Below are 13,816 nucleotides of genomic sequence, written 5' to 3'. Positions count from 1 at the left end.
ATGGAGAAGAGGGGACACATGTTGATGTAGAAGAGACATGAAGAAGAGGGGACACATGTTGATGTAGAAGAGACATGAAGAAGAGGGGACACATGTTGATGTAGAAGAGACATGAAGAAGAGGGGACACATGTTGATTGTAGAAGAGACATGAAGGAGAGGGGACACATGTTGATGTAGAAGAGACATGAAGAAGAGGGGACACATGTTGATGTAGAAGAGACATGGAGAAGAGGGGGACACATGTTTGATGTAGAAGAGACATGAAGAAGAGGGGACACATGTTGATGTAGAAGAGACATGAAGAAGAGGAGAACACATGCTGATGTAGAAGAGACATGGAGAAGAGGGGGACACATGTTGATGTAGAAGAAGAGACATGAAGAAGAGGGACACATGTTGATGTAGAAGAAGACATGAAGAAGAGGGGACACATGTTGATTTAGAAGAGACATGAAAAAGAGGAGACACATGTTGATGTAGAAGAGACATGAAGAAGAGGGACACATGTAGAAGAGACATGAAGAAGAGGGGACACATGTTGATGTAGAAGAGACATGAAGAAGAGGGGGCACGTGTTGATGTAGAAGAGACATGAAGAAGAGGGGACACATGTTGATGTAGAAGAGACATGGAGAAGAGGGGACACATGTTGATGTAGAAGAGACATGAAGAAGAGGGGACACATGTTGATGTAGAAGAGACATGGAGAAGAGGGGACACATGTTGATGTAGAAGAGACATGAAGAAGAGGGGACACATGTTGATGTAGAAGACATGAAGAAGAGGGGACACATGTTGATGTAGAAGAGACATGAAGAAGAGGGGACACATGTTGATGTAGAAGAGACATGAAGAAGAGGGGACACATGTTGATGTAGAAGAGACATGAAGAAGAGGGGACACATGTTGATGTAGAAGAGACATGGAGAAGAGGGGACACATGTTGATGTAGAAGAGACATGAAGAAGAGGGGACACATGTTGATGTAGAAGAGACATGAAGAAGAGGGGACACATGTTGATGTAGAAGAGACATGAAGAAGAGGGGACACATGTTGATGTAGAAGAGACATGAAGAAGAGGAGACACATGCTGATGTAGAAGAGACATGAAGAAGAGGGGACACATGTTGATGTAGAAGAGACATGGAGAAGAGGGGACACATGTTGATGTAGAAGAGACATGAAGAAGAGGGGACACATGTTGATTTAGAAGAGACATGAAAAAGAGGGGACACATGTTGATGTAGAAGAGACATGAAGAAGAGGGGACACATGTTGATGTAGAAGAGACATGAAGAAGAGGGGACACATGTTGATGTAGAAGAGACATGAAGAAGAGGGGACACATGTTGATGTAGAAGAGACATGAAGAAGAGGGGACACATGTTGATGTAGAAGAGACATGAAGAAGAGGGGACACATGTTGATGTAGAAGAGACATGAAGAAGAGGGGACACATGTTGATGTAGAAGAGACATGAAGAAGAGGGGACACATGTTGATGTAGAAGAGACATGGAGAAGTGGATTTTGCATAATAGGCTCATATACTCACTCTCTGCTCTTGTGGTAGCTGCATCTCTTGAGAGGGATCTTGATGACCTGGTCTCTGACCCCCACGTACAGCTCGCTGCGGCTGTGCAGGATCAGCAGGCTGCGGATCGGCTGTCTCTTCCTGGGAGGGAACAGCTCAATCTCCTCCAATAGGCAGCTCCCGGTGGACTGATTGAGAGGAGAGAGCACTTTCCTGATAGTGCCGTAATCTGGAGGAGAAAGGCAAGGCACGTTTATTTATATAGCACCTTTCAACACAAGGCAATTCAAAGTGCTTTACAAAAATGCATTAATATATTCAGTTCAATATTCCATCCGTCACATACCTATGTATATATAATACCTTGCTTTACTGTATATCTTGTTATTGTTCATTTGTAAATTCAACATATATTTTCTACTTTCTTGTTTATTTGTTGTCTTTTAATTGTTATTGTACAATGCCATGTATTTTATCCTGCTGCAACACAAACATTTCCCAAATTGGGATCAATAAAGTACTTCTTATCTTATCTCTTAAGAAACATAAAACATTCACTCAACTTCAACAACACTCATTAAAAGCAAAGATACTGTAACAAAGGTGAATTAAAGTCACAGCGCAGTGTGAGATACACACATCTGAAATGTTTAGCTCTGACTCTCAATCATTGCTCACTTTTTAGCAGTAATAGTTTTCTTTGATCTCCCTTTCTTTCTACTTTCTTTTCTAACTTATCCTTCAGTTATTTCAAGGGTTTCATGCTAAACGAACCCCCCTTTTGAACACGTTAATCTGCAACCCAATATTCAGAAAATTCAACGGATCCTGGTCATATTTGTGTAGCATATCAAATGCATTAGCTCCCAGAGAAAGAGGGGGAAGAGAGGGGGAGGGGGGAAGAGAGGATTCGGTCAGAGAGAAGCAGGTGTTTCATCTGCAGTAAAGAAGTAGTAAGAATAGCAGAGTTTGATACAGGGAAAACAACCAAATATACACTTTAATGTGAACTCAGGATAAACCACACAACAATCGCTCCCTAACAAAGAAGCTGTGATATAAGACTGTCAAAAACACTGGAGGTGGCTGATGTGCCAGGCTTGGTTTTTGCCATCAACATGCAGAGCTGCAGACAGGGAACAGGTACAGTATGACAGCTGAATACATGATGTTCTAGCCTACTTATATTTAAGGGGATATTCCAGACTTGCAGGGGTGTCTAAACTTTTTTTCACCGAGGGCCAAATACAGAAAGTATTCGAAGGGCTGGGCCGCTCACTAGAGGTGATGCATATTAAAGGTGGGGTACAGTAGGTACGTTTGAGAAACCGGCTCGAGATACACTTGTTGTTATATTCCATGGAATACTCTTAACATCCCGATAGCAATGAATATCTGAAGTGCTTTGACAAAAAATCCATTAAAAAAACCTCATCAGTGGAAGCCGTGGCGCTGTAAAAAGCACCACCAATCATCTGAGCCGGCCCGGCTAAAGTAACTGGATGGCCTACCTGCCTGTCAGCCTTCCATCGGGGCACAAACTGATCTCGTGCCCTCATTGGTCATGTGCGCGTTCGTGTGTGTTGGAGGAGGGGCTCTGTGAGAAAGTGGCAGATTTTCTCCGGCTGTGTATTTTTAAATTCTAGCGCACTCGAGCTGGTTTCTCCAAAATTACCTACTCCACCTTTAACTCATAAGTTAAGTTATAAGTTAGCAAAATCAATCAAATGTAAGTAAATGATGCAGCAGCCTTCATGACAGCTTTCCAGAGGGTTTCATTTATTTTGTTAGCAGCTCATTCCTTAAAACAGAAGCCTCAGATTGCTTATCATAAGAGGAAATAGGACGGGTGTATTTCAAGGTTGTGTAAATAAGTTATAGGGCTTTTTTTTATCAACTTAGATTTGGTAGAACATATTTTCAACTTGAATTGACTGAAAGTGGGCTTATTAACACATGCACACTACTGTGTAATATATGTTTACAGATATATTTAAGAAGTACAAGACAAGACAAGCTCACGTTTCATTTGTGGGCCATACACCACTATACTTTTTGAAACCCACGTCATCGTGAACACGCCTGACCTTTATTCTTATGTAAGGTGTGATGCAGTTGGGGGCTTTTTCTTTTTGGAGGGCTAAAACAAACGCCATCTATTATACATGCAGTCCCCTGGGTGAAGAAACAGTAATTGGGTGCACAGCGTTGGAAAGGGAAGCAGGGTGAATTACTAATACGAAGTTTCAAAGTAAGGCATGTAAAAGTTGAGTATCGCCCCGAGCGGTGTTGGGCATTATTAAGTCACTTGTTACAGTAATGAGAATTACCAGATCAGGTGACCTTCAGAACTCTGATAATAAGGTTCCTTTCTTGTTTCATGGAGAGCTGGTTCATGTTATTGGTCTCTTAAATGGGCTTTATCAATGGTTATTAGCTTCATATTAGCTTCTATGGGTCAGAAGGGGCCTGCTACACCTACTGTACTAGCACTTTAAAAATGCTGTTATTTTGACCCAAACCACAATATGTTCTCCCTAACTACCTAAACAAATACTCTAGTTGCCTAAAGTGAAATAAGTTGTAATGTTTATCTTCAAAATACTACGTTTAATTTAGTTTTACGAAGTGTATTTTTATAGTTTTACTTCACTTTTATCTGAAGAATGAAAGAGATAATCACTGATAATGTTTTTGTGGCTTCAGTGAATAGAAAAGTGCCAACATGTAGGAACTAGAGGTGCGGTGAGGCAGCCAGAAATGCTTAAGGATTACAGAATAACGAAAAAAACACTAGCTCAAAATTCATAAAACGTGGAGTAGTGGAATAGCATACGCAAAAGAAGAAGCCATTACATTTTGGAGCGGATCCGAATCACTAGGGGGGATATATGCCTTATTTTCACATATGTAAAAAGCCATGTCTGCACACTGAGAGCTCTAGTTCTGGATCTTACATGTCTTGTTCTTTAATCCCACGTGTCGAGAAACTCTTGGTGAATAATTACTGAAGCAATGTAATTACTTTTTCAATGAGTCATAGGTAATGAGTAAGTAATTCCTTTTTACTCTCGAGGCACGTTCCTCCTCTAACTCTCCGCTGTGGAATTAGCTAGAAAATGGCTCTTTTGTTTGGCCAAGAAACTTTCAGGAAAGTATTTTGCATTTAACTGAATGTTGTTAGCTTCAAGAGAAAAACGCTGCAGAGTTGAAATGACTAATGAGGGTAGGGGAGAATAACATAACTCTACACCTGGACGTTTTCGGACCCCCAGTTGGAGGTTTCAGGTTTTCCACAGCGACCCCAATCAGCAGGGTGCGTTTAAGCGTTAATAATAGCATGTGATTAGGTACAGTATGCGCTACCCAATAGCTTTGGCAGGATTTCAGATGTTTTCATTAGCGTCTGGTTAGTGTCTGGGGAACTTGCAGTGTGGGCAGCTCTGCTCCGACGCTACATTGATCACAGCGCCGTGCAAACAATGAGAGGGGAGTTTTCCAGGGAGATGTCAAGCATGGAGCCGGTGAACTGGAACAGGCTGTGTGTGTGTGAGAGAGTGTGTGATAGCCTAAAATAACATTGACTAACAATGGGACGATCATATTGACATTTTTCCCAGCGGGGGTGAAGTTAAATTCTGTTCAGAACATCCTCTCATAATCCATACTGTCTGCTTTATCATAATACCGGACACGCACCATACGCTGGTGTCTGACAGTGTTTCTTAGCCAAGTATAACATCACAATGTGATCAAACAGTGTCCTGATAAGCAGGTGGTGCCATGCAGCTTGGAAAGTGATAACATGGAAGGGTACACTGTGTGTGTGTGTGTGTGTGTGTGTTATTAATTACCGGTGTGTTTCCTTTTGACACACGCCTGTTGGCTGTTTCATGGTGTCTACGATCTCTCGCCGAGTGATGGCATGAGAGTGATGTGTGTTCTGTCGGTGCATGTGGAGGACATATGGAGGGAAGGAGTGATCAAACTGGGGTCAGAAGACAGAGCTTTGAAGCCTCCTCAGAAGAACACATCTATTGGTTTCTTTCTGTCTGCTTTTTTATGTGCAAAGGCTGCACTTTCAAGGTCTTAAGGAAAACAACTTTCAGATAACACTTATTGGTGTAAAACAATCAGTATTCACGACACAAAAAGTAGAAATTAAAGCTTGAATTTAGAAAGCTATGTCGGGTATTATTTATTAAGAGTTAAAATGCTAATCTATGCTAATCTGCTGCTCCAAGACTGTAGCTGTGATTTGAGCAGATTTGGCTGACTGTGCAGGCAAAGCTGGCAAACAACCTTCAATATTAAACCTGTGAATGCACAAAAAAACTGATATAGAAATGTGTGAGATAAGCAAAATAGGACATAATGTGGGACCCAAAGGACAACCTACGTCTGCAAAAAGAAGTATGCATAAATCCATAAGAAAATGACCCTATCATTCTCACTTGATTTATTACATTAGCTACCATTTTTGGAATGATTAAATTATCTATCACTTGTGTCAACAGCATGATGTTCATATAGGAACTACTGTATGTGTACTTTTTGCTAACGGTACCTGGCCAAGCTGGGTCTCAGTCTTCCCAAACTCTATCCACATACTGTATGTGTTAGGGAAATAATTGTCCTAGACTCCTAGATATGACGTGCATGGCCAACCCTGACGTCTGTTATCTCCTTTAAGGAGATAGGCTGCTTCAGCCATATGTTGTTGTTCCCATTCTGTGACCGGGCAACCCTAGGTCACAGATGGTTTATTGTTGTGGGTACACTGGACACTTCCTTCTCTGTGTTTGTGGACTCCAAGGTGTGAAATCTTCGAGGCCATAAGTGTCAGACGCAAGTAACTCAGTGTTCCCAACTATTTAAGCTATCTTCTGAAATATGTTGATTACTCTCTGCGAAACCAGTTAAATGGGCTAACGAGAGAGAGGCGCTCCAGAATTGACGTGGCAACTCTCCCGTGCAGTCAGATCGTGGCTGCTCTGACTTGTGATGTGAATTCTCCGGCCGAAGCTCTAAATAAACCATCAGTGTTTCACATCAAAGCTCCTGCTCTTCCCGTGTCTCTTTCCTGAGTCGGTCACTCCCACTGCATTGCTGCACAGAAGTTTCCCCCACAGTATGGTCATTTTTAAGATGGCCACAACCAAAATGCTAATGTTTAAGGCTTCAACACGTCTATAACTATGTACACTTCTTTGGTAGTTAGGAGGCCATTGCTCAAACTTAGAAAGTGTTTTCAGGGTTAATAAAAAGTCACAAATTCACAGCTGGCACTTCCATCACACACAAAATATTGCAATTAATACAAAAGAGAGACAGAAATATGTACAGCATGTAGACACAAATACTGTCTCAATGTCTAAGTCAAACACAATGCATGCACACACACTATAAACCCACCTGTAGCCAGGTATATGATGTGGAGCAGCGTGTCCTTGCCCTGCACCACGTCTACCGCCACATGAGTGAAGCGCACGTTGTCCTCCATGAAGTAGGGCACGGGAACCACGGGTTGGACCACCTCGTGCATCAGGAGGAACTTCTGAGCGTCCGGCAGGTTCCTCTCCGTCAGGTTCACGTAGGAGCCGGAGTCGATGGTGCCGCACTACAGAGAAGTACAGATGCTTGTGTTTAAAAATACTCTGGTGAAAGTAGAAGTACTGACTAAACTTCTTTACTCAAGTAAAAGTAAAGAGGGCTTTGAAATGTACTTCAGTAAAAAGTACCCATAACTAGCAGCTGCTTTAAAGAGTACCTGACCTCCCTTTATATTAATAGAACAATAATGTCATTGTTAGCTAATGAATGTTTCCATGCTGAACAACGGCAACATGACAACGTTTCCATTGGTCCCTCTTCTTTAGAGAAGACCAGGAAATGATGGATACACGGATCGTGTTCAAATCAATAGGCACGCAATGACTCTAAAGAATAATGATCACGCATCAAACACACATTCAGACTAAAGGAACCAGCTGTTTGGAAAATGAGAGAAGTAGAAAGTACAGGTATTTGAGTTCAACATGTAAGAAGTAGAAAGTACAGGTATTTGAGTTCAACATGTAAGAAGTAGAAAGTACAGGTATTTGAGTTCAACATGTGAGAAGTAGAAAGTACAGGTATTTGAGTTCAACATGTAAGAAGTAGAAAGTACAGGTATTTGAGTTCAACATGTGAGAAGTAGAAAGTACAGGTATTTGAGTTCAACATGTAAGAAGTAGAAAGTACAGGTATTTGAGTTCAACATGTAAGAAGTAGAAAGTACAGGTATTTGAGTTCAACATGTAAGAAGTAGAAAGTACAGGTATTTGAGTTCAACATGTAAGAAGTAGAAAGTACAGGTATTTGAGTTCAACATGTAAGAAGTAGAATGTACAGGTATTTGAGTTCAAAGTGTAAGAAGTAGAAAGTACAGGTATTTGAGTTCAACATGTAAGAAGTAGAAAGTACAGGTATTTGAGTTCAACATGTAAGAAGTAGAAAGTCATGGAGTAAAGTACTGACACCAGAAAAATGTACTTAAGTACAGTAACGAAGTATTTGTACTCCACTACTTCCCACCTCTGCTCACTGTGAAGGGGAAACAGAGAGGAAGGAAAGCATTAATAAAAGCTCAGAGCACTTTGGGAAGAAAATCTACGTTAATACGTTTGTGCCACCAGAGATATGAAAAGAGAGGGATTGACTGATTAAATGGACGAGGCTATAAAGTCGATTGCAGCATCATTGTAATAGTTTTCTATCCTCACGACTTTAAGACTGCAGTCAAGAAGACTGAATGAGTGTTTAACTGAGCAAGTAGTTATCTCTTTTATTAGATTCTTCCTCATATGCATATATATTGCTGGTGAGTTTTGTTGGTACCCTAATAATAAAGCCTCCGATTGCTCATTTTTACAATCTAATATCTTTAAAAATGTTTTCAACTTCAGAGCTTTATTATTGCTATTCATGTTATTACAGAAAATGCTGCCGTATCGCTCGAACAAGAAAGAGATTACAGCAGGAACAGACACATCTCACGTGAATAGGTAGATTTCATCGACACAGATTCATTTGGTTTATCAGGTTTTGTTGACTCTAAGTTCTCGTTCTGAGTCCCAGTAGAGTTTGTTCTACTGAAGCAGCGTCCGTGCGGAAGCACCTTTTTATAATGTGTAATATAATATGTTAGATATTTCATTTAATAAGAAGAAGTGCAATAAAAAGAACAGTGTCAACGTGGGAGTTAACGGTGAGAAATAAGAGTATTATTGTGATGGTGAGGTTTTTAACAACAGAAAGTGTTAATTTATTTAGTTGTTATTTCTTTTATATGTGAAACAAATAGTAATTGAGTGTTTGGAAATCTGAATATTGCTTTCCAAGCTGAAAGAGCTTCCGACCAACATTACAAAGATTACAGAGAAAGGCTGCATTATGAAGATGAAGCACTGCATACTAAAACAGAAAGGAATATTCCCTTGTGTCTGTAGCATGCGGTCCAGGGAAAATCTGTTACAATTTGTACTGAAAGGTTTGTGTGTTTTATATATCCTTCACTTCTTCAAACCCTTTAAAAAGCATTGCATTGCCTGAGAAATATGTCAAATTGTGACATTTGTCATGCTTTTTAGCGTGGGAATGCAGAGCCTATTTTCCACAAGTAGAATGTGACTAAGTGCACCACAAAGCCAGAGCAGCTGAGGCAGAGCTGGATGACTACAGCTAATCATGTGTGTCCTTCTCAGTGAACGAGGCCCCGTCCACAAAGAACAGTCTCCAAGACACAGAGCAGAGAAAACTAAAATAAGCCGTGCACGACAATTACACTAACCCAAACGACTGGCACTGTTTTTGTTTTGAACTGTTTTGCTCCGGGCTAACCGAGCGCAGACTCGTCGCACTAAGCTGAGACTGGACCTTGGCTGCAGATTAGTTCCTGCTGACTAGCTGCAGAAGAAACGGACACTTTAAACAGATCAATCCCTCGCCTTTCCCTGGGCTGACAGAAGAGAATCATGGTGGACTTCCCTGAGATGGGCAACGGATCAGCGCCCTCGCCACATCAGGAGATGGGAAATTAAAGCCCTGAAGGACAGGGGAAAGCAACACTCCTTAAATGTGCCTCTTGCTTATGGGATAAATGTAGCGGGTGTGTGTGTGGTGAGGGTTTTATAATAACATATGTTTAAGGTTTCCTTTCGTGGTTTGGCCTTGCATTGCGTGCATGTGTGTGTCCAAGTGTGAGCCTGATTGTATTTATGTCACACGGAGACAAAGCTATGCTCTGACCAGCGAGGGTTTATGAAATGTGTGAATGGACAGAGAGACAGATGTGGTGATTTCCTCAGAACAGTCAAGGTGAGGGACAGAACCTCCATTTGGCTGAGGGCCCATCTAACACTCCCGCTCATCATCAGCACCCTGCGCCAGGATGATAAGTGCTTCAGAGAAATATGTATTACATCATGCTTTTTGCCAAATGGGCTTTTGTTTAAAATGCTTTCAGGTCACTTCAAATGTCAGCATCGTGGTAATATCTCAGGTAACATTTGATCAGTGTTGGCCCCAAATTATCATACGTAACATTGCAAGAAAAGCACAAAGTGCTCTTGATTGTTGTATCTGAAATATATCAAACTTTCCAGCAGCATTTGGCTTGGACTCTAACTAAAACATACTATATGCAGCAGTGTGCAAGTATTAATGGCTCAATATTTCAATAGACTGTAACTATTAAAACATTGCAAATATTTTATGGATTGTAAAATAACATCATTTACGGTTGGCGAGCTGGCATTAACTTTTAAGCTTTGCTGCATGGGTCTGGCGTTAGTTGTACTGTAACGTAAGCTGGTAAACTCATTTGCAAACTAATGCAACCTACAGTATCATTTCAGGTACTATACATTTGTATTTATTGCTTTGTCTGGTCAAAATTCAATGAATTATAATGTACAAAATGGCCAGCTAGCTATGCTGAATCAATGCCACTTAAAGGCCATTAGTATCATTAATAACAAGGATTTTCTAAAAAGTTCATGACATATCGTTTCTGTATGGACATCTACGATGAATGCATTTGTAAACTAAGCAATTACAGTGTGACAGAAATCCCGTACAACACAGAGACGGTATCAGCTCCTTAAACTCAACGCACATGACTCACAGCCAGTATCAATCCCTGAGGTTCAAATACAGGGGTGTTTTTGGGGCATGAAGTCCTCAATCAATGAGCAGTGTGTGCGTTGAGCCATGGCTTCACGGTGATAATTATCCCTATTTGACAGCAATCAACAACCACCTATTTTTGAGGGCGTATTTGTGTACAGAGGATATGTATGTGGCTTTTATAGGTGATAGTCTCCCTCAGTTGTGTGTGTGTGAACAAAGGGGCGGTAAAAAAAGAACGAGGCAGGCCATAAATCCTGTGCTCGTAAATCTAATCCTCCAACATTGACAAATGCTTGATGAAGATGTCACTGAAACCTAGATAAAGTGTGTATCGGTCCACTGGTGAGGGGCAGGTAGTGTGCCGGAGCGTAAGAGAGAGATGAGGATGGAGAGGGAGAACTGATCCTGGTTTATCCTTGAGGAACACAGCCTCATAAAAGCTTATGGTATATAGAAACTGCTCTTTGATGTACCTACAGTATGCTAAGCAGAATAAATATGTGGGCAGATAGAAGGAATGGGTTTTCTTGAAGGTAGGAGGATTTCAGACACGTAGATATGATCGCCTTTAAGTCATAGATCCATGCTTTTTCTTGTCACAGCTAGCACTTTTTCAGCATCCCCTTTCTCCTGCATGTCATTACAGATAATGTGTATGTGACTTCTCGATAGCATTTTCCGCGGGCTGCTGGGTTGACAGAAACATGACAGAGGGCCCGTGATGGGAAACATGTGTGGAAGTGAGGCGTGTGTCACAGATTGGCAGCGAGACCTCAGAGGGAATTCAATCCCTCACGGAGAGTGGCGTGGATTAGCTCCCTTGCTATCTGCTAAGCGCGCTAACACTGAGAGGCACTCGGGCTAATAAGACATTCCCTCTGTGTCTCTGCAGAGCAGTGACTACAATCTGAATAAAAGGACCTGGCACTGCTCTCAGTTTTAAGACTGAGGGCATAAAACATAATCATAAAGTGCCACTTGTGCGAAACATGGACAGTTTATTAGAAAGGGGACCGGAGTTCAGATAACGAGGCTATGAAACACCGTAAAGGAACGATTGTACCACGGTAAAAAAGAACGGGATTTATAACGAACGGTGGAAAATGTGTTCGGAGAGAGCGGTGATTGAAGGAGAGGACATGAATGAGAAGAAGAGGCAGGATGGATACACATACACCACATGCATTCTTGTCTTAAGGCATGCGTCCAGCTGCACAATAGGTGTCATTTCAACTGGAGATGGTGGAGACGTTTCCCGATCACTTTTTCAAATAGTCCCAATTTTGTCTTCATTATTTTTCGAAGCAGACTTTGTTAACACTTTAAAAGATAGCTGGCACTAAGAACTGCTAACTAACACATTAAAAGAAAGGTTTTTTCGCATGATAAGGAAAAATAACATTGAATGTACATATATAGGATAAATGGATGTGCATTGCCATAAGCTAAAAGAAACATCCACCCAAAAATCATGCATGCACCGATCAATAACATTTCTTGGCATAGTTTCTTTTGTTCTTTGTAATTATCTACTCTGACCTCAAACTCATCCGCCCCTTACATTGCCTAAAGTATATGTGGAAGAACATTTAAAAATCTTCTCTCCTCTTATGTCCGCACAACTTTTCAAACCACACCATTTGTTTTTTGTCTTATCTTTAGGAGCTGCAAACGCTGCGCCATCCAAAAAAGCATGCATACAAAAAGTATTAAAGATAAAAAAATAGTTATATAGCAAGCTTAGTGTGTTGGGTTTAGATCCTCTCAAGCATGAACAAAAGATCATTAAGAATCTGAACTTCATAAACGTATTTTTGTGCAGGTTTAGCAGGTGCAAACGCTGTGCAATCCTTTTGTAAAATGGACCCTCTTCGTACGATACGATAATACTTGAATGGTCGGATCAAGTCTGAAATGTGACTTACATCACATCAGCTCCATGTGTGACATCAACAGACAGATATCAAGACACAATACATGAAAAACAAACATTTAACATAACAGCAGGATCACTGAGAGAAAACCTGCTCCAAGAGCCTTCAGCGTGCCTTTGATCTGGATTCAGCTCGTTTCAGTGTTTCAGTGTGTTTTGTTACCTGAAAGTCGGGGTTGGGGTTGGGGTACGGCAGCCACGCTGAGCGGGAGTTCTCCTGGTACTTGAAGGGCCCGTTGAAAACCTGCGATATGGCGCTGAGATTGAAGGCACACACCGCAGACGCAGCAATGCTGTTTCTGAATACAGGAGAACAAAAAGAGACGAAACAGTGAGAGGATGATGGATGAAGGAGGGAAGTATTGGATGGAAAGAATTTAGGAAATGACACCAACGCAGTAGTAAATAACTCTCTGTGTGTTTGTTTTATTCCCACCCAACAATACAAATCAAACGGCGGACCGACAGACGTAAGTGATTATTGGATGATAAATCTAGCCACAGGACACAATTAAGCTGCCGGGCCGTCTGATGAACTGTAGGTCTCAGGCCTGAAATACAGCTTTGACTTTTTAAGATGTCAGTTTCAACAAGTCCTCCGTCCGAAGAGAAAGTAAAAAATGAGAGTATTAACTCTCAACTTAAACTGGGCGCGCTGAATTATAATCCACTGCGGCTGTTCATTAAACTCTGTGCCTGCAGGGGGAATGTTTCCAATACCCGTCAAAGGACTTTTTGGGAAGGCAATGACCATAAAGAATAGATTACTCAGCTTTTAATAATAGTGTAGGAATGAGAAAGTTAAAAAAAAGCGTGTTTGTGACAATAGAAATATTGCATTTCATCCATGGATGCATCCCATCTCTTTCCCCCAATGTGCATGACACAGTGTCAACATCAATAAGTGATGATATGTTTCTTTCATGGGATTTAAATGTCACGTTTGAATTTCTATGGGTGGATTTTTTTCTACTGGAAATTCAAATTTAGAAGTACTTTATGTAAACATCGCTGTCATATATCACTCAACTGCATATGCTCAGCGTGAGCGAGCTACAAAGGTCGGTCACATGTCTAGTTAATGCAGTCCAAGTGCGTTGTGTTTACTCAGCTGACAATGTGGCGCCAACAACACGGTGAATTATACATGAAGCTATTCTGCGGGTGCATTAAAATC

The 13,816-nt window shown here is 41.1% G+C and overlaps 1 protein-coding gene across 3 annotated transcripts in view; it reads right to left on the bottom strand.

Annotated features, from left to right (window-relative positions):
* Positions 1-13,816, bottom strand: part of sema5a (sema domain, seven thrombospondin repeats (type 1 and type 1-like), transmembrane domain (TM) and short cytoplasmic domain, (semaphorin) 5A) — a gene marked incomplete at its 5' end in the record, with an annotated part of 116,376 nt that overhangs the window by 71,723 nt on the left and 30,837 nt on the right. For all 3 annotated transcript variants that reach the window (XM_034236539.1, XM_034236540.1, XM_034236538.1), the window contains 3 exon segments: positions 1,557-1,764; positions 6,951-7,155; positions 12,803-12,938. In XM_034236539.1, the coding sequence (XP_034092430.1) occupies positions 1,557-1,764; positions 6,951-7,155; positions 12,803-12,938 (549 nt within the window).

This window comes from Gymnodraco acuticeps, unplaced genomic scaffold, assembly GCF_902827175.1.
Source record: "Gymnodraco acuticeps unplaced genomic scaffold, fGymAcu1.1, whole genome shotgun sequence".
NCBI classification, from domain to species: domain Eukaryota; kingdom Metazoa; phylum Chordata; class Actinopteri; order Perciformes; family Bathydraconidae; genus Gymnodraco; species Gymnodraco acuticeps.
Note: the sequence above shows the minus strand (reverse complement) of the source record. Positions and strands in the feature narration are given on the sequence as shown.